General features: G+C 51.7%; 1 protein-coding gene across 1 annotated transcript in view; it reads right to left on the bottom strand.

Annotated features, from left to right (window-relative positions):
- Positions 1 to 21,545, bottom strand: part of Mad1l1 (mitotic arrest deficient 1 like 1) — a 288,272-nt gene that overhangs the window by 69,290 nt on the left and 197,437 nt on the right. The window contains exon 15 of the mRNA XM_036172339.1: positions 8,253 to 8,460. Coding sequence (XP_036028232.1) covers positions 8,253 to 8,460 — 208 coding nt within the window. The remainder of the gene's footprint in view (positions 1 to 8,252; positions 8,461 to 21,545) is intronic.

Here is a 21,545-nt window from a genome sequence, read left to right as displayed (position 1 = left end):
AAAAACCCCTGCTCCTCCTGCCTCCACCTTCAGAGAGCTGGGACTGGAGAAGGCAAGTGTGCTGGTTAGATTTTTGTTCACATGATACAAGCTAGGGTCATCTGAGAAGAGGGAAACTCGGTTAAGAACAAGCCCCCAGGAGATGCCTGTGATGGAGGCATCTTCTCCATGAAGGACTGATGTAGGAAGGCCCAGGCCACTGCTGTGCAGTGTCACCCCTGGGCATGTGGGCTTAGGTTCTCTAAGAAAGTGGGCTGAGCAAGCCATAGGGAAAAGGCTAGTAGTAAGCAGCGTCCCTTCACAGCCTCTGCTACAGTTCCTGCCTTGAGTCCTAGACTGACTTACCTGGGGCTGTGATTGGGACGGGGTGGGGGTGGGGGATTAACCCTTTCCTCCTCAAGTTGTTTTGGTCATGGTGTTTATCACAGCAACAGAAAGCAACCTATCATGGTGTGATGGCTGAGGACCAAAGGGGACAGATGAAGCTGGAGTCTATTGTTCCAACACTGACAGGGTGAGGTCCGGGGTCTAAAACTGAGCCCTTCTGGGAAAACCACAGGCAACCACAGTGCTGGGGTGATCAGAGTCCCCAGGACAAAGTGCCTGCCATGGAAGGAAGAGCTGATAAATTACACTTCATCAAAATTAAAAACGCTGTGTATCAGACGAAAGCATTAAGAAAATGATTAGAAGACAAACAATCCAATTAAAAACTGGGCACCAATGTAAGAGGCGTCTCAGCGAGGAAGATGTATGAATGGCTGATGAGCTGCCGAAATGAGCTCCGAATCATTAGTCATTAGGGAAATGCAACCACAGAGGATGCTGTCGTCAAGAAGCCAGGAAAGACGGATGGCGGGGAGGATGGCGAGCACACACAGAGGACCCTCAGAAGGGGATGTCAACTGGGACAAGCACTTGGAGAATGATTAGGTCATTCCTTACAAAGGTGGTAGGTGAACCAGGTAGTCCAGAAATCCCCTTCTCCACATAAGACTATCTCCAATGTCCACAGCAGCATGACCCACAGTGGCCCAAAGGGGACACAACCCAATGTCCACCATCAATGACTTGATCCCTAACACATGGGGCACCCACACGGTGGAATATTACTCAGTCATATAAATGGATATGAATCTATGCAACACATGGCTGAATCACCAAAGTATTATACTCAGCAACAGAAGCCGGAACAAAGGCCTGTGTAGTGTAAGGTTCCATTTAGACAAATGTTCTGAAAAGAGAGCTCAACAGAGGAAAGATCAGTGATTGCCTGGGGCTGTGAGTGGGAGCACGGACGACTGTGAGGGCATTGGGGACCCATCAGGGTGACGGGAACATTCTAAAGCCAGGCGTCATGGAGGCAGAGCACCGCTGTAAGATCACTAAATCACTGAGTTAATTATACCCCGAGACTGCTGCTGCGGATGGAGGGTGCTGCTGCGGATGGAGGGTGCTGCTGCGGATGGAGGGTGCTGCTGCGGATGGAGGGTGCTGCTGCTGAGCGTGGGGAGACGTGAAGTGGAGACAGCCTGGTACAGGCTCCTAGGAGAGCTGGGTGACTGTCTCACAACCTCAGGACTCCACAGCAGCCCCAAGTCAGATGGACCCCAAACCACAACCTCTATGTTTCCATGGCACAGAACATGGAGCATGGGCCACTGTCAAGGAATGCAGACTAACTACTGAAGTTGGCCTTGTGGCAGCCCAGGCAGGCAGGTGAGCACGCCTCTCTCTAAAACAAGAAATTAAGTGCAGATGGTGGCTGCCAAGCTAGGCCTAGATGACTTCTCACGGGGACCCCAGGCTGAAGGGCCCGGGCCCTCACTTGACTGTGAGCACTCATTGTGCTAACACCACCTGGCCTGGCCTGACCTGGCACTGGTGGTCTGAGGTGGGGAGGTCAGAGCTGCCGAGTGTACCCAGGCTGGGGTTCCTGGGCTCCCGCTTGTTTGATGTGTCAGGCGCGAAGGCGTTGTTCCCACTTCAATTACAGGCTGAATGAAACTGGAGAGAAATCCCTAATTGGGCACTTGGCTTCAGCTACCCGGCAAAGTTTACAGACATGCCAGGAAGGAAAGGAAACAAGGCATTCAGCTGAGCAGCTCAACGTGACTGGGGAACACGGCAGTTCCTCAGGCTCGGCAGACCCATGTGGGGTCACAGGGACCCTCAACTAAGGGCGACTCAGGATAGGACTCAAGGCCTAGGGATGTGGCTCAGAGGTGAGGCGCTTGTCCGGCATGTGTGAGCCTGGGGTTTGTTCCCTGGCATCTCCAAAACAGAACATGAAACCAGAACGAGACCCAAGCTGCACAAGGCTCTACCTCTAAGGTGCCTGGAGCCCAGAGAAGGGCAGGGGTGACAGTGAATCAGCAAGAAGGGGGAGAGGTGGCCAGAGGGGAAGGCACATCATTGGAACAGGCCTGGGGGCATGGGCAGTTAAGCTTGGATGGAGGATTATGGCCAGAGGCAAGGGCCCAAGAGCCGGTGGATGGGAGCCAGGTGGTGCCCAGAGTGGAAGCAGGTACAGAGGAGTTCCCGCCATACTCATGGGGTCTTGAGGCAGTTATGGGCCTGGACTACACTTTATAGAGACCTCAAAGAGAGCTAGGCTAGGTTGAGAACATTGACACTGCCCAGGGCAGTTCTCTACCACAAGGCACAGTCCCTGGAACACCTGAGAGACAGCCTAGCTATGAGGACTCTTGGAAGGGCCACAGCCTTAAGGTATCTCAGTCCCTATACCCCAATTCTAGGCCCTCACTCATTCTACTCTGCAGCCAGGGCCGTGCTCACTAGATGGACAGCTTTCAGCTTTCCTGACCTAGGACAAGAAGCCTGACCACTTAGGGTTCCATGCCATGTTTCCCATGGCAGTTCCAGTCCAGGCCTAGCCCTGTAGTCAGCTCCCAGCTGTGGAGAATGAGACCATTCCCGTGGCCCAGCTCAGGGTCTTATCTTCCACACTGACACCTGAGCTTTGAAGGCCTGAGGCAGAGTGGGAGGGCCTCTCCCAGCCTATGAAGTCAGCAATTAAATCCCATGATTCTTAAACAACAATAAAAAATGTATATGATATGTGTGTATGACATGCAAACCATGTGCGTGGTATGCATATGTATGATATGTGTGTGAGCATGTGCTTGTGTGCATACACACATCCTAATTCACTCATGAAGGTCAGAAGACAATCTCTGTGCGAGTCCTCGCCTTCCTCCAGTCTGAGAGAGGGTCTCTGCTCACCCATGAGCACTCAGGCTAGCTGGCTTGTGAACTTCCCAAGAGTCTGCCACAGTTCCCATCTAGCTGTAGAAGCACCGTAGGAGACAGTATCTATGACGTTGCCCAGGCTGGCCTTCAACTTCTCCCCAGCCTCCCAAACAGCTATGGTGATAGCCTGCACCAACAGGCCTGGCTCAGGCTCCGAAGGTCCCTCAGTGAGTTGATAAATGGTCCTATTTTCTTCTGGGCTGTTCTGGCTGATTCCTTCTGTTTGAAGCTCCATAATCTCTTTGCTGAGTGGCTCAGAGTCAAGTTCTAAATCTGTCTTTGTCCAGATCATTGGAGAGATGTCCAGGTGGCATCTGTCAGATAGTCCGCACAGACTTATGCTCACCATTCATTACATGTGTATTAGCTTATACAAAAGAGACTCTGGCGTAGTGGTTTCTGTTTGTCTATTCCATTCTTCTTTCAGTAATTATGACTCCCCCCCTCTTTCTCTTCTCTTTTATTTGATAAAGATTTCACTGTGTGGCTCAGGGTGTCTGACACTTGGGACTCTGAGTGCTGGAATTACAGGTGTGACCCACAGCTAACTCAGTAATCACTTTCAATACCAAGTATAGTCCGGACAATGCTTTGTTTTTTACTTAAGGCCATTCTGAGCAGTTGGTATTTGTCCCAATTTCATGTCAGTGGACGTGATAAAGTACCTTGGCAGGGACATGACTACGGAAAGACAAGTGTGCCCAGCCTCTGGCCACTTTATCCCTGTGGACTTTCTGATGCTCCTATGGCTATAGTCCTGCTGGTCTATTTTCCTGGCTTCCTGCAAGCTCTTCGTGTTGACGGCATAGGAGGAGATATGGGGCCTTTTCAGGCTCTGTGCAGAATGTTGGTTTCTGGGGTTCTACAGCAGCTAGAGCACCTTCCAGAAGGTAAACTCTGGAGTCTTGCCATGTTTCTTGGGTCTCCTGACACTGTGTGCCCTGGGCAGTAGTCAAGCTACAGTCCTGCTCTAGAGCCCTCAGTGGCTATCTAGGGTTCCTTCCTCAGGTCTCCTTGAAATCTTTAGGAAGCTGATCTTGTTCCCTGTGTCCACAGTGGGCTCACTCCACTTGAACAAGTATGTGTGTGTGCATTATTCCTCAAATCTATTTCTGTTCACTTTCCCTAAACGCAATCGGTCCACAGCACTAGTCTAACAGAATATGCACCCAGTTACATGGTTGAACAGTGGAGCTACACGGAGGGCCTGGCAGGGTACCCTGGGTGCCTCAGCCTCCTCCTTGGTTAGCAGGTGGCTAGTGCCATGCTTTTCCCAGGTTCAAGGTAGATGACAGCACTGTGCTCTCCATCCAACCCCCCCCCCCCAAAGGATCGGCCTGAATCATCACCAGGGTTACCTCAAGGGAGCACAAGGAGCGAATACCACAGTGAGAGACTACTCAGTAGGCCATTAAATCCTGCGGTGCTTGGCTGGGTGCAGGAAGCTGGAGACGTGGCTCGAGACACAGGAAGGGACAGATCAGGCTGTAGGCATAAGCAGGACTCACATTGGTGAGGAAATTGCTGGGAGTTATGACTGGGCCTGTCCTACACAGCTGTGCCACAGGGGCCTGTATAGCCCACACTGTTACTTTAGCACATGATCCCCCAAAAACAAGATAGCCAAGTGTCTCCTGCGAATGTGCATTTCTTTGACTAATGAGAAGGGAGAGAGCTCTGCTTCCTCTTGTCAGAACTGTCAGCTGATAACTACATCCCTTACAGTGTTGGTGTTGGAGAGTAACTTTAAGGGTTATTCTTAAGAGGAGAAGAGGAGATGATGTTGGTTAGAAAGGTTAAACTTAGGGCTCATCCATTTCATCACTTTTAATTAAGATATCCTTCCAGCCCCCAAGTACTGGGGCTCAACCCAGGGCCCTCAACCACTGCTAGACAGATACTCTACCTCTGAACCACACCCCAGCCCCTCACTGAGGGATTCTAGGCAGGTGCTCTACCACTGAGCCACACTCCAGCCCCTCACTGGGGGATTCTAGAAAGGCATTTCTATTAGTCTCTGGGCACTTAACTCTTACTGCTGTGGACATTCCTAACAACAAGGTGGCCATGTTTCAATAAAACTTTATTTACAGTATCAAGCTCAGAATTTCATGACTTCTACAGCATGCCAAGGACTGTTGGGGTTTGTTGAAAACTAATACATTTATTTTTAGAATAATGTCAGGTTTAGTTTTGTTTTGAATTTTTTAAAATATGGTCCTCCTGTGTCCCTGTTCCTGCCACATAGCCCATATATAGCAATGATACTTTGCTGTTCTACATGGGAAAGGGGCGGGGCGGGGGGGTGCTGCATTGGATGTACCTGCTCAGCCAGCATCATTCTATAGACCTGCAACACTAGTTCAGAGGCTCAGAGCAAACAGCTGACATCTTCCCACAAGACACCTGAGACAAAGCCCCCACAGCTCCTTTCTCATTGAAGCTACTCAGCCTTGCACCCCTAGTTACTTCTGAACAGATTGAGGCCTGGGGGGTACAGCCCTACCCAAGAGAACAGGGATGAGTAGCTTGGATCAAGCAATGCTGCTAAGATGGCTTCAGTTCTTAGAGCACTGGGGCAGCCCTGACTCCCCTTTGCCACTGCAGCTGACCTAGGTTCCAGAGTCAGGGCCATTGTGTGGGGCATACATGAATCGAGGCTGGAACAGGAGTGGCCCTGAAGTCACATGGTCCAAGCAGAGTGTAGCTCACAGTGTCTCTGGCTCAAGTGTCAAGTTCCAAGTGCTAAGTGTCAACTCCAGTCAGACTTAATGGTGCATGCTTTTAATCCCAGTACTCAGCTGGCTAAAACAGGAGAATGGAGAGTTCAAGGCCAGCCTGAGCTACTGAGGAAGAACCTGAGTTAATTTACGCCCCACCCCAAAGCCCCAAACTAGCCCTGGAGAGTACCCTCATTTCTAGGGCAGGAAGGCTGAAGGTAAAGGAGAATGCCACATAAGCCAGCTCTCTTTCTCTCCTCCCCAGACACACATCTGGGATCTGCTGTGCCCAGTCAAGCAGTGATAAATTTGATCACCTCCAATGTGTCACTCTGACAAGATGAGATTGTTTTAATTTTAATGCATGCCTAATTAAACTGCAATTAACCAGCTCGCTGGCAGGGGCCACAGACAGCAGGGGGCCACACACAGAGCATCAGGAGGCTGAGTTTTGGTCCCTGGGTCAGCCTTCTTCAGGAGGAGCCAGAAAACCCTTGAGCTGTTTCCCTAACTAGCCCCGCTGGACTCTGGGCCACTGGGAGCCAATGACAGGCAGGTGCATCTGTTGAAGAATCTCCTCCATCTGGCTGCTGATGCTGAGGTAGAAAGCCCAGTAGTGTAATGCCTAGAGCCTGTAAGCTCAGGGCTACTAGGGCTGGTTTCCGCTCTACAAGAAAGCGAGTGTTCTGAGACCCAATAAAACTGGGCTCGAGACCGAGTTGTTACACTTTGACATGTCTGCAGTCTCTGGTGTGCAGAAAAGCACCCTGGGACTTAAGAGGGTCAACATTAAGTTCCTTCACTCTGAAAACCTAACACGAGAGAAGGGTGGAGGCGATGGAGCGGGCAGTGAGGATACACATTACACACACACACACACACACACACACACACACTTACACACCTGTGACACTGCTCATGGGAAGAGCAACAGTGTAAGCCAACATGGTCTTCTAAACTCCTGAGAGGCACAGGGTCCTGACCCATCACATCTACTGCTCATGGCTGTCCCCTACAACGACACAGGAACCACATGACTCACAAAGGACATTGACAAAATGGAGAACTGTCAAATCAGAGCAGCTAAGGCAGGCAGGTGTCCCTATACCAGGCAACAAGACTATGGTAACAACACAGTGACAATGACGAGCCATGTGGAAGACCTACTCTACGCCAGGCTCTCTGTGTGGAGTCTCAAGGTACTGGTTGCTTCTCAGAGCCCCTCAGACTGACATAGACATAAGAGAGAAGGCACCAGCCATCCCCACTCAGACTTCGGGTCCTCAGGGCACCAGGCCCCTAATGCATGCCTTTAACCATCAGGTTCTGATGCAGCAGGCAGAAGGGAGACAGAACAGGAATGCAGGAGTGAAGCGACCAGAAGGATCCGCCTCTGCCACTCCACACGGATCCATGCTGCAGGAAGGCCTCTGATGACGGTTCCACCCTCCCCGGCTCAAGGACTCTTATTGGAAATGCCAAGTGTCTCCGCAGGACCAGATGACAGTTCACAGAAGGAAACAGGAGTGCTTCACAGGATGAAAAGTAGTCAAGACCCGCAAGCAAGACACAAACCCCAAGACAACGGAGGCCCACAGCCCCAGCCCAGCACGGGTGGCCCGAAATGCCCCTAAGGGCAAGGTGACACAAGTGGTCTCAGGTCAGGCACAGCTCCTGTCCCAGTTCCCTCCCCACCCAGACCTAGTGCAAACCCCTCCCTTGGACACACAAGTTTGCACACCACACCTGCAGAACAAAGCGACTGGGGCAGGATCTCACGGCTGCCATGCTTATCAAGGCTCAGTGACTGATGTCAGTGGCCACTACAATGCATCAGGGGTGACAGGTACAAGTTCTGATGGTTGTTATCCTGATTTACAGACTGAAGAAGATGGGGAGAGGCATGGGCTGTGTTAGCTTTGCTCTTCCCTGCAATCTTGGGCCTGACTGCAAAGGGCCCAGGGCTCTGTGACGTGTGCTTAGGCCAGTGAACGATGGCCCTGTTTTCTTGGAGGATTGGATTTACTCATGATTAATGGGCCACATATAAACTGATAAATGGTATTAATTTGTTTTGGGGGGTCTGAGAAGATCTTAACTGCTTGCAAACTTGGATGACTAGCCCTGTTTGTGAAGCCCGAAGGGAAGCAAAACCTCTCAGCTGGCTGCAAGGGTCAGTGGGTTCTGCCCATCCACTCAGCCTGGATGCCCTGTGCGTATACCTCTCTGGAGACCAGAGGGCTGGGCGAGGGGACCTACCTGCCACCTCCCTGGATGAGGGCAAGCTGGAGGCAGCCTCCAGATCTGCAGGGATGGGCCCCCCTCTCTCCAGAGCGTGCACGAGTCCCCGCAGCCGCTCACATTCCCCCTGCAAGCGGTCATGGTCCTCACGCTGGCGCTGCCTGGCCATGCTGGCTGGGTTCAGGCTCATGTGGAGCACTTTGGTTCGACTCTGATTGTAGTCACCCTAGAAAAGTGAACACAGCACAGGGTCACTGGGTGTGGACGAGGAGTTCAATAACACAGAGCACTAGCAAGGAGGATCCTGGTAGCCCAGGAGCCTTCGGTGAAACACAAGGTGTGATGTGGCAGCTGCTGCGACATCCACCTCAGCACCCTTGTACAATGTGTGCAGGTGAGTCCCCGCACACCAATCTGGGTGCTGATCTCTTAGAGTACAGAGGCCACTCGGCCTGACAAGTGACTGTTGGCAGAGATTAGGAGCAAAGCAGTCTGCTCCCACTAGGGCCGTCACAGGTGCTCCAGCACACCAATCCCTGCTCAGTCTATCGAAATACCAAATTCAATGCCAAGTACCAGGAGGAGTGAGAGGCACAGACATAGAACCCCAGCTACACATTAGGCTGAGGAAGGAGAATTCCAAGTATTAGGCCAGTTAGGGCCAGAGTGAGTACAAGGGTAGCTTGGGCTACTTGGCGAGACCCTGTCTCAAAGGGAAAAGACTCAGTAGTAGAACCCAGCAGTGAGTTGTTGGGGGCATGGCTCAGTGGTAGAACACCTGCCTAAAATCCCCCAGTGAGGGGCTGGGGTGTGGCTCAGTGGTAGAGTACCTGCCTAGGATCCCCCAGTGAGGGGCTGGGGTGTGGCTCAGTGGTAGAGCACCTGCCTAGAATCCCCCAGTAAGGGACTGGGGTGTGGCTCAGTGGTAGAGCACCTGCCTAGAATCCCCCAGTAAAGGGCTGGGGTATGGCTCAGTGGTAGAGCACCTGCCTAGAATCCCCCAGTAAGGGTCTGGGGTGTGACTCAGTAGTATAGCACTTGGTTACCATGTGTAACCCAGTTCTATTCGGTCACCTCCTGCCCCCTGAATCCTGATGCAAAAGGCTGAGTGACCAGGCTCACAATGCCATCCTGCAGCCCTGTGAGGCCTGTCATCTATCCCTCTTTGCAAGAAGTCTGTGAGAGAGAGGCCCCGAGTTGAACAAACAAGAGCAGAGCACTGCTCTTCTCTAGAATGGCTTTAGATTTAGAGAAATTGACCGCAGGAAGCTGAGTTCCCACAGACCCCACTCTGGTGCCCACAGCTAACAGTGCCCATGAGTGGCACCACCTCTCATTGCTCCCCCAGCCAGGGACAATCCCAGGAGAGCAATGTGGCTGAGTCTAGTAGCTGTCCCAACATGTTCCAAAAGCAGTGACTGAGGTTGAGGGGCACTGGAGAGAGGGTGGGCAGGAAGCCTCCATGATCTTGACCTTTCACTACACACAGTCGCCAACTCTAGAGAAGGCAATCAAGATACAAAAGGCAAAATTAAATTGTTTTCTATTTATTTACGAGAGCTTTGCCTGTATGTATGTATGTGTACTACATGAGCGCCTGGTACTCATGGGGGTCAGGAGAGGGTGGTGGAGCCTCTGGAACTGCAAGTACAGTTGTAAACTAGCACCTGGGAGCTCTTCGGCCATCTCTCCAGAGATAAGGACGGAAAGTGAGTGTGAGGGGAGAGGGCCGTCCTGACAGCATACCAGGATGCACTGACATGGCAGAAATGAATGGAAGCCGGTGCAGTAGCAGCAGCATTCAGGAAGCTGTGGCAGGGGAACTCTGAGTTTGAGAATCCCGAGTTCATCTGGGATACACAGTGAGACCCCGCTCTTTGCTTCAAAAAGGCAAAGGGAAAAACAGGACTGTGGGTGGGGCACATTATGCTTGAAAGTACTCTGGGCCCCTGCAGAGACCAAAATTAGTCAGGGTCAGAGAATCTGAGCTTGCTTTACCCAGCAGGGTTGCATAAGGGGATGATTTGATCACAGGCACGGTTACCAGGTGTTTGAAAGGGTCTGCACTTGGCTGTATCTAGCAAGGGGGAGGTCTTTTGCCTAGCCTCTTGGCATTGTTTTTTGTTTGTTTGTTTGTTTGTTTTTGAGACAAGGTTTCTCTGTGTAGCTTTACACTTTTCCTGGAACTCACTCTGTAGCCCAGGCTGGCCTCAAACTCACAGAGATCCATCTGCCTCTGCTCACGAGTGCTGGGATTAAAGGCATGTGCCACCACTGCCTGGCTTGGCATTGTTATAAAAAGTCTGCTTGAATAAAGTTCTGGGCCGGTGGGTATTGGCTTAGGTCCTCCCAAAGCTATCCTGTGTTTCTATCTTCCTTCTTGTCGGCTAGGCCTATCATTCTATCTATCATTTCTTATCCCTCTCTCCTCAAGAGTGCCCCCGAAAAAGTGGGGCAAGGTCCCCCCAGGCCCCGGGGAAGAGATGAACATCAGGGTGGAGCTGCTCTCGAAAGTTCATCCACCTGGTCAGCTCACACCTAGACATCATTCACAACTCAAAAGTAATCAAGAAAATGTCAGCCACTGAAATGCATTCACAGGCGCTTCATAGGCAGAACCCAAAGGGCCAATGGGCATAGGATGGTATGTATATACATGAGCCATCAGGAAAGCCTACACTAGAGCCAAGGCAGGTCACATGCCTAGCATGAAGCAGGCATCCCATGCAGAAGGGCACTGAGCAAACAGTGCTGTGGGGACTGCACTGTACCACGCAGCAAGGCTGCTGAAGGAAACCACACACCTCCTGAACTGTGGAGGGTAGGAGGCTTTCTGCTGCCTCCACTGAGCCCAAGACAGACTTCTGTGTGGTCTGAGGGGACTCAGGAAGTCAAACAAGGAGTCAGTTGTCTTCCCTCACCAACCTCTCTCCAGAAGGCCCTGCTTTCAGACATGTAACAGGGCTGCCAAAGAGCGTGGGATGGAGGCGTGGAGGTCTCTTCTAGGGGCTGGGTGGCAGAGAACTAGTATGTGATGAGCCCTACACTGCTGGGCCTGGGGTCCAGTTCTCAGGGCCCAGGTGCCAGTGTCTGCTCAGCAAGAGACACTGATCTCCATGTCCACATACAGCACCATCCGGAGGTTAGAAGATGTTAGGATCTCAGGCTGTCTCAGTGTGGTCCTGAGGATAGCTTTAGCTGGCCTTGTGACAGCTATGAGATCTTCTTAATGTTGTGCTAGAAGGGTTTCCTGGCTTCTCTGGCCTCAGTCTCCCCTCCCATGATGCCTGCTGAGGAAGCAAGAAAAACAGCCCACCCATTCAGACTGCTAGACACACGGGGTAGATGCTAGGAGACTCACTTCAGTGATGCAGCCGTGCTCAATAAGCCTGGGCATTCCATGAACTAAGTTGCCATAAGCCACTGCCCTTCTATATCCACCAAAGGTACCCAGATATGCTTCTGGGGGCAGCAGGGGCAAGGTGGGAGGGAGGGAGGGAGGGCAGGAGAACAGCAAAATTCTTCACACAAGCAAACTGCCAACCTTCAGTCTCCTAGGATGGGTGTGTGTGTGTTTAGTGGGGATGGGGAGATGGGGAGCAGAAAGTGCCCAGAGCCACCCACAGGGAGCAGTGGGGCTTGCACACTTGGTTTCCCAGGCCACATCCTGAGTACATTCTCATCAGAGGGAGGGAAGGAGGAGGCTACCAGCCAGAACTGGGGAGAGGGAGGGAGCAGGACTGGGGGACTCTTCAGAGCTTTCCTGAGAACCTTGTAAAGCCCGGGGATGAAGAGGCTCCTAGAAAGCCGATTCCCTGGCTCTCAGGGTTGAAAGGACTGTAACCTTGTAAAGCCTGGGGATGAAGAGGCTCCTAGAAAGCCAATTCCCTGGCTCTCAGGGTTGAAAGGACTGTAACTTGCACAATTTCACCAGTCGGGGAGATAACCAAGCATGCGAAATCCATCACCCACACCCGCTGTGACAGCCCTGGGGCCTCCCTTCCCAGGCCAAGCACTAGAGCTGGGCAGGGAATCAGAGCCTAGCCTGACACTGCCTGTGGAGCCAGCCAGCCTGTCCCAGTGCCCACTGGGTAGCTCAGTGAGAAAGTAGCCACAGAACCAGACGTGGGAACTGGCAGGGAGGAGCATCATGTGTGCCAATGAAACCATGCTCACCCAAACAGATCTTCATCTGGCCTAAGACGTTCTTGATTTTTCCTTTTAAAGACTTTAAAAACCCTAACTCAAACCTTAGTTTGTATGCTACACAGGCTGACAGGCTGGGGCTGGGGGAGCTCAGGCTGAGGGGAGGATTACCTGGGGCCTGGAACAGCTGCCACAGCCCCACACTGAGCATACACCACAGAAGACACCACACACTTCTGGGAAGAGCCAGGTGTGCTGGTGCACACTTTTATCACAGCACTCAGGAGGCAGAGGCAGGAGGATCTCTAGGAGTTTGAAGCCAACCTGATCTACATAATAAGTTCCATGACAGCCGGGGCTACATTGTGTGTGTGTGTGTGTGTGTGTGTGTGTGTGTGTGTGTGTGTGTGTGTGTGAGAGAGAGAGAGAGAGAGAGAGAGAGAGAGAGAGAGAGAGAGAGAGAGAGAGAGAGAGAGAGATTGATTCTGGGTTTGTCCAGCCTGAGACCCTCCTGCAATGAGCAGCCAGGACAAGCCATTATCTCACACTGTGGAGCATGAAGCCTGCAGTGATACCTCAGTGCCTACTCAAAACAAGTACCTTGCTATGAACTGACAAGAGACAAGCGACAGCCCATCACCACCCCTGCCGGCCCCTCTCCACAGCACCTGCACCTTCTGACACACTGTGTCATCTTAAACACTTGTTCTATTAGCTGTCCCCAGCAGAGGTCAGCTCCATGAGGCCAGGGCTGCCTTGTTCCTCCTGGTGCCTCTGGTTCTCACATGTCTGGTACGGCACGGAGTCCACTGAATGAATGCTTAACAAATGGAACATTTCTCGGGCCAGAATGCATTTCACAGCCTTAGAAATCAGATCACCAACTGAAGCAGAAAGGACCAAGAGGTCCAGAGAAACGGCCCCGCCTCTCTTCTGAGACAACGCAACATCTCTGCTCCTGAGTAGACATGGGGCCATGGCTGCAGGCAGAAGCAACCCCATTTTAAGAACGCTCTTCCCTACATGACCACCTGGAGACACAAGGGCTGCAGGTGAAGCAGCAGCCATCTGTAGACATCACATAAGTGGATGAGGCAGGGGCATCACCTGGGTCTGCAGTCATGTGCGCTCTCACTTGGCACCCATCACCCACCTATGTTTCTGTGCCCGTCATGTGGCAGGGCTGAGGGAAAGGGGTTTCAGATTTTGGTCTGAGAAGGGAAGTTAGCGGCATAGGTGGAGGGTCACAAGGTGCAGGAGGTAAGCTGTATGAGTTATCATCCATGTTAAGGTTAGTGTAGCCTCAAGACTACCCGAGAGAGATATCAGTGCTGCTACTACCACCAGACATACCAAGGACCTAGCTGCAAGGAGGGGCCAGCTAAGAACTACAGAACAAAGAGAGGAGGCTGGGTAAACCCTGAGGGGCTGTCACAGGCCAGAGAACCAGGTCGGTGTCATCTAAAATGTGCCAATCAACCTGCCCAGAGGGTATCACCAAACATGCCTGTTTCTGTGCCTGGGCATGTCTGAGTAACTGAGGAGCCAGGCAGCCATGTACCCTCTATCTACAGCCAACACACAGAGACCATTCGGGAAGAGAAGAAGTGCCAGGCTGGCGCCCACAGCACCAGATCCTGTCTCAGAACTGGTTTGGCTCTGCTCCCTCCCGAGGGTCAGCTGCTGCCTGTTGCTGACCCAGGGGCATCAGCACCAACGTGAAGAAGCACCATCTAGGGGGCCAGTGAGGCATGCGAGACGGCAGATGGCAGCGAGAGAGCCACTTCGCTGAGTCTGCCGAAGGAAGACGGCTTTGAGGAAGAAAGGGGAGAATGGCTGTAATCTGCTGCTAAAATTTGTTGCCTTGTTTGATTCGCAGCTGAGGAAACTGTGGAGACACTGACAAGAATCTCAAAAGGAAACTTCTGGAACCTTCCTTTGATTCCACGATGCAATCATTGACTACACAAAAACATCTTGCTTGCTGAGCGAGTGAGCTGACGTTTTTCTGCTAATGACTGTGGACACACAGGAGCTGACAGAGGGTGAGGCGAGAAGGTGGTAACACCAGGGACACTCTGTAGCCCCTGGCCAGGTCCATGGCTAGTGGTCACTGGCAAGTCTGTGCAGAGGGTCCTCCAGGGTATGGTGTGGACTTCCTGAAGGGCAAGTGGCTCTTCTCACCACATGTCCACTCTGTGACCTTCTAATTGTTGTTCGGGTCCATGGAAGCTCAAGTGACCAGCCGCTGCTCTCCATTCAGAGAGCCTTCAGCAGCCACATGGCTGGGTAGGCCAGGGTCTGGTAGATTCTGTTCATACAGTATGCTCTTCCCTAATGTGTGGCTGGCCTTCCACAGGACCTCTTAGCCACTGGGGCCTCAGTTTCCCTGTGTGTAGGGACATGGTGAATTTGGTCGTTTTTGTATGTGGTATACATAGGTGTGTGCAAGTGTGCTACATACAATTGGATGTGTAGACCCATGCACACATGGAAGCCAGAGCTGGACACGGTGGTGGGGCTCCTCTACTGTCTTACTTCCTTGAACCAGTATCTTTTGTTGAATGAAAGCTCACACCATTGTAGCCAGTTAGTAAGTTATTGGGCTCTACCTGTCTCCACCCTCCAATGCTGAGGTTGCAGGCATGTGCTATGCCTGGCATTTTATATAGGTGCTGGAGATTTGAACTTGGGTCCTACCCACTGAACTATTTCCCCAGTCCTAAGTGAATCTGGTCTTTAAGAACCTTTCTTCAGCTGGGTAGTGTGGTGGTGCACTTGGAGGTGGTGGGGGGGCAGAGGCAGGCAGATCTCTGTGAGTTTGAGGCCAGCCTGGTCTACAGAGTGAGTTCCAACTGCTCTTGTAGAGGACCCACATTTGATTCTCAACACCCACATCAGATTGCTCACAACTACCTGTAACTCCAGTTGCAGGGGATCCAACATGAGCACCTATAGTATCTATATGGAATACATAAGTTCATAGCAGACAGACAGTCAGTCACACACACCTACGATAGAGAGAGAGAGGAGAGAGAGAGAGAGAGAGAGAGAGAGAGAGACAGAGAGAGAGACAGAGAGAGAGACAGACACAGAGAGAGAATAGAAGACACACACACACACACACACACACAGACAGAGAGACAGAGAATAGGACACACACACACACACACACACACACACACACACACACACACACACACAGAGAGAGAGAGAGAGAGAGAGAGAGAGAGAACGAACTTTCTAGCCAGTGAGATGGCTCAGTAGGTAATGGCACAAGGTACTTGTCGCTAACGCTGACAACCTGAGTCCTACCCTGGGATCCATGCGGTAGAAGTAGAGAAGTGATGCCCACAGGTTGTCTTGCACATGTGTGCTATGGTATATGTATATTCATATAAACAGACACATAAAATCAATAAATAATAAATAAAAACATGACGAAGTGTGAGAATAGAGCCCAGAGGAAAGCAGCCCCTAGCTCCTGAGCCTACAATGGAACCAGACCTCTATATCCCCATGGGAGGCCAGCTGCCCCTAGCTTCACTCCTCTGGGTCTGGGTCCAGCTGCCCTAGGGAAGGTCCAGGCAGGAAGCTGAGAGCCAAGGCCGCCTGCCACTGGGTGCCTGACTTGCATACCAAGAGACCCTGCTGCAAAGAGGCAGCAACACGAGCAGAATTAAAAAGCACAGTTAAATAACCGCCGAGCCTCATGCATATTTATAAGTCACTCGACTCAAAACTAAATCAATACCTCTCCCAGCTGAGCTCCGTAGCTCCATAGCAAGAGCGAGGTTTCTGGTGGACTGCTGGGTTTGGGAGCAAGGGGCAGAGCTGGGTCTACGAAGAAGCAGAGGCCACAAGTACCAAGTACAGACCATAGGGCCCCCAGGTGGTCACTATGTGGTCTCCCCTGCCCCACCCAGCCTGCAATCTGCCCTCAGCAGCTCCAGGAACAGGACTAAGGGAACACTTGGGCCAATCTGGGTCAGGACTGATTTATGACACCCTCGGGTACTGGCTCCTGGTAACTGAGGTAGATCAGAAAACAAGACAGGATGTGTTGACACAGCACAGACCCCAGGCTGGACTGCTGGGCTTGAGGATATAGCCCTAGAGAACTACAGGTAAGCCTTACTTAGCCAAGGCAGAGCTGGTGGCTTCCATGCTAGCAACTCCCTGTCCCCTTACAAGGGACAGCCTAGAGAGCCACCCACCCCAGACCTCAGCCTCCTCTGTGTATCATCCTTTGACACTGGGCTGTGTGAGCTTGCTCCACAACTTGAGAGAACTTGGGCGCGGGGTGGGAGGGGGGGGGGGGTAGGGGTTTGGCCTTGTATAGCTGGGACAGGAAGCCCTTGGAGCAGGTTCTCCCAGGCCCATGTGAGACTGTCCAGGGCTGCACTTCCGGCCTCCAGCACCAGCCTTGGGCAACACCAATTCATCATGCCTAAGCAGGCATCTCTGAGGGGCAGGGGGTGTCTCTGACTTTCTCATGCACAAACCCAGTGGCCTGGGTCAGGCACTCAGACAGAGCTCAGGAAGGAGAGAAGGCTAGTGACCACTTCACAATACCTAGGGTCAGCTCTCTTTAGCTGCTCTGCTTGGGCCTCATGGCAGAGCCAGACCTGGCTCAGAAGACAGTGACCCTACAGGCCCGAACATACCCTCATGTTCTAAGACAAGTCCTGCTCTTCTATAGGCATCAGGTTGTTCCTATGCTGTATCATTGAGTGGCTCCAAGTCCTTAGGAAAAACAAGAGGGCGGGCAGATATGAGCATGTTCTTTGCAACAGCTTTCTAGGGAGGGCAGCTGTTGCATAGGTGTCTCGTGGGGTCAAAAGCCAAAGAGTCAACCAAACCAATGCTTTCAAGCCCATCCCTGTACCCAAAGCAGCTCCTAAGGTCTGTCTGCCTGTCGACTTGTCCATCCTCATCCCTAAAGCTAAAATGCTAATTGTAACTAATCAGCATTAGCTAACTAACTGTAACTAATTAGACATGTAATCACCTGTCTGCCTGTCCCTGGCCCCAAGCCCATGTTGGACACGCCCAGGTGGCTACCTCTCAGTGGTCGTCATAGTCACTGATCATACATACTATCCATGAACCCCAGGTTTCCACAAAACACCCCTAAGATCTAAAGGATGCCTACCAAACTGAGGCAACTATCAGGAACTCCCAGGTGCAAACCCAGGCCCTTGTCCATCGGGCGGCATCAGAAGTAGTGCCAGCAGTAAATACAAGGAGCCTGCAGAGTCTCATCAGAACACTTACGGCCACAGGTTTCAGGGACTTGTGTCCCAAAGCCCTCTGTTACCTGGGGTACCTGTGGGTCACCAGCTCCCTCTTTCATCCTTACTCTCTCAGTAAAAAGCTGTCTGATCCAGTTTGCTTCAGATAGGCTCAGAACCCAAAAGAACCCCAGAGCTGGCAAAGTCAAATTAAGACCCTGGGACCATGGGGAGAGTGACCACTTGGGGATATGGAGTGCTGTGTGCTTGCCAGAGAACAGGACCAGTTGCCACAGGGCAGGACAGTCAGAGGTCTTGGCACTATGGGGCCACACACAAGTTCAGGGGCAGTTAGCTATAGCAGAAGCCAGAGAGTTGTCAGGAGTGGTCCCCAGCTCCCCTCTCCTCTCTGCATCTGGCTTGCAAGCCCAACACACTCGACAAATCAAATAGGGAAATGGGTAGAGGTAGGTCGAGGAAGGTTGAGGCTCAGTAGCTGATGTACAGTCAATGCTTAGGGTGAAGCAGTCAACATGAGGGACCCAGATGAGCTCCACTTTGAGTCTAGCTCCACCAGCTATGAGCTAGCAGAGTCCTCAGGAACCCAATCTCAGCCTTATGACACATAGATGACAATCACCTCACCGATCGTGACAAAGACAGCCACCCTGGGCTTCTAAAACAGCACAGTCTGGACACAGGCATGAAATACGGACTGTTCTTGGAGAAGGGGAGGTGTTCCAGCTTGTATCTATTGGGTCATAGCTTAGGCTGTCATTCCCAGCGACCCCAGGTTGGGCCAGCCAGAAGAAACTCTGGAAAGCATGTAGCCTCTATCATCCTCTCTGCATAGTAACTGGCTGATGCTCCACCCTCATGCTTGGTTCTTGGGAAGGGCTGGCAGAAGCTGCAGGGGCATGGGCCAGCAGTAGCAGGGCCAATTATGAGATGATGGTCAAGGGTCAATGAGAGATGAGCAGGAGTCTGAGTGTGGGGCCTGAGAGCTACCATCCCTAGCATATTGATATGCATGGCAGGGGCTTCTATCCCTGTTCCTGGGTCTCTGTCAGACAAAGCTCATTCATTTTCTCTCTTTCTTTCTTTCTTTTCTTTCTTTTTTCTTTTTTTTTTTTTAAAGACAGTCTCCTGCAGCTCAGCTGTCCTTGACACCACTATGTAAGCCAGGAAGATGACCCTGAACTTCTCATCCTCCTGCCTCACAACTCCAGTGCTGGGGTTACAAGTGTGCAGCACTGTGCCCATGCATGTGGTGCTGGGGCACAAAGGTAGGCTTCACACATGCTAAGTGAGCACAAACTGAGCTCTATCACTAGCCCCTTAAGATCCGTGCCTCAGTGTACAGCCCAGTGTGTTAAGCCTGCCATCTACTCAGAATGCCCCGTCTTCCCCAACTGAAACTGGCATTAAATACTAACTCCCCGTCCCCACCCCAGCCTGGTTCTCACTCCTCCACTTTACACCTGTAGGAACCTGACAGTCGAGGGATTCAGACAGCATGGATGTTTTACAGACGGGCTTACTTTTCTTAGCGAATATCTTTAGGGTGTATTCACACTGCAGCAGGAACCAGGATTTCAGTCTGGGTTGAATAAGGTTCCATGATAGAGAAGAACTAGGTCTCATTTATCTACTTCTCTGCCCATGGACACGAGTGGCCCATGTGAGCCCAGTGTGTGACTGTCCCTACCAATCTGCCTCTGATCCTTCTGGACTTGGAAGGTCATGGTTAGACCAAGGTGCTTTTTGATTTGTTTTGGTTTCCCTAAAACAGGGTTCTTTATATCGCCTAGGCTGGCCTTGAACTTCTTATCCTCCTATTTCAGCTTCCTGACTGCTGAGACCAAAGGCCTGCGCCAACACACCTAGCTCCAAAGGGGGGTCTTTCAATGGCCACGGCACCCACAGCAAGCATCATGAAGCCCCTCAAGACATTTCCCCTAGGAACCAGAGTCTTACTGTGTCAGCACCATACTCTTTGACAAGAGAGTGCTTCATGTGGACAGGGAACACTCTAAGGCTGGCTGTCACCATGAGCAGGGCCAGCCACCTGGACCGGCCTAGCCCATCTATCTGAGCACAGATGTTGAAGGGATGCTAAGCAGTGCCAACTATACCACACTGTGCACAGCTCCTTCCATGTAGCTCAGCCCGACCTTGGCGGCTCCATTCATTCACTTCTCTATGTTGGTCCCAGTATGCCGTTAGACAATACACAGTGTGTGAGTGAATGTCAGTTCACCTAAAAATATTAGTCACAAGGAACAGTAATTTGTCTAAGCGCATGCCTTCTACATTGCTGGGAGCTGGGGTGTGGCTCAGTGATAAAGCACTTGACTAGAATCCCCCAGTGAAGGGACAGGGGTGTGGCTCAGCAGTAGTCTCCTTATCATGCACATGGCCTTGGGTTCCATCTCCAGCATAGCCTAAGAAGAAAAGGGACATTGGGTCCTAACTTTCTCATCTAAATCTGTCACGAGGACCCCAAGGAGATAGAGTTGCCTTGTCATCTCAGAGTGAGATCACCAAAACCTTAGATCCATCAAGAGAGGGAGATAAGCATCAAGCAGCTTGTTTTCTGGGTCATGTGTGCTGCTGAGCAAGCTGCAGGTAAAGTTGCCAATGGGCATAAGCTAGAAAGGCACAAAACTGCTCCAAGAAGAGACCATGGGGCACATGTGAGCCTGTCAGATAACCTGTCTCCTGACCAGACTGCTTATTGCGAGCCAGGCTGTCAGCCAGTAGCTGGGGGTCCCAGGGTCCAAGCTAGGGTCTGTGGAGTGTGAGGACTCTGGATACATTGGAAGGCAGAAAGTTCCAGCAAGTTCAGTGCTCCAAGGAGAAGCAGCTGGTGCCTGAGGGCCTGTAGGCCCAAGGGACTAAGCTCTGCAGGAGGTGACATCAAGAGGAGGAGGGGCTTAGTATGGAGGGTACATCAGTCGCTCATAGACAATCAAAAGAAATCAGTGCCTATGGAAATTCACCATGCTAATGCCCATCAGCAAGCTGGCTGTTTTGAGTCTCCAGCGTTAATAAACATGAGCAGCCTGCACTCACTCACCTCTGTGGGTCCACGTAGTCTGTCCTTTCACTGAGCATCTTACTTTACATAGACATTCAGCAAGGCAGGCCTTGGAGGCCATGCCAGGAGAGACTCTGAGCTCATCTCTGTTCAAGACCAGCTCCCAGCCCTGGCACAAGGTAGAGTCAGGAAGGACATATTCTTGTCTCGTGCAAAATACTAAGGCATGGTAGGGTGTGAGGTGCAGTCATGGTATACCAGATACATGGGGGCTCAGACTAGAAGATCCAAAGTCAACGTCTGCCTGGACTACAGAGTGGGTCTCCAGGCCAACCTGGGTAACGTAACCCTGTCTCACAATAAAAAAGAAAAAGAAGGCTGGGCATGTAGCTCAATGTACTGTGCCTGCCTTGAATCCTCCAGTGAGGGGCTGGGGTGTGACTCATCAGTAGAGCACCTGCCTAGCATACCCAAGGCCCTTGGGTACAATCTGAACACTGCAAAGAAAAAGAAGAGAAAGAAAAAAAAAAGGGAAAAATAGTGAAAGTAGGAAAGGTCCACCGGAAGCTGCCACCAGGAGCATAGTGATCACTCATGAACAGTGCTCACACAGGCACAAGACCAGATCTGTTTCAGAGGGCTACAAAGGAGCCCCCAACTAAGAGACAAGAGCAGACCTGCAGCCAGTTCACTGTAGTCTCACAAGTCTAGCCAAGATTCCCAGTCTGCAGAAGTGGGACAGACACTGGCCACAAGGAGCTGCACAAAGGTCCTGGGCAGGGGTCGGGGTCAAACACTGCAATTGGAGTCTCCATGGATACCTGAAGGGGAGGGTGCTGGCCATGGCTAGCCTGAGCAGGATGGGAGTGCTAGCCATGGCTGGGCTAGGCA

The sequence above is a fragment of the Onychomys torridus genome, chromosome 22 (assembly GCF_903995425.1).
Source record: "Onychomys torridus chromosome 22, mOncTor1.1, whole genome shotgun sequence".
Taxonomy (NCBI): Eukaryota; Metazoa; Chordata; class Mammalia; order Rodentia; family Cricetidae; genus Onychomys; species Onychomys torridus.
Note: the sequence above shows the minus strand (reverse complement) of the source record. Positions and strands in the feature narration are given on the sequence as shown.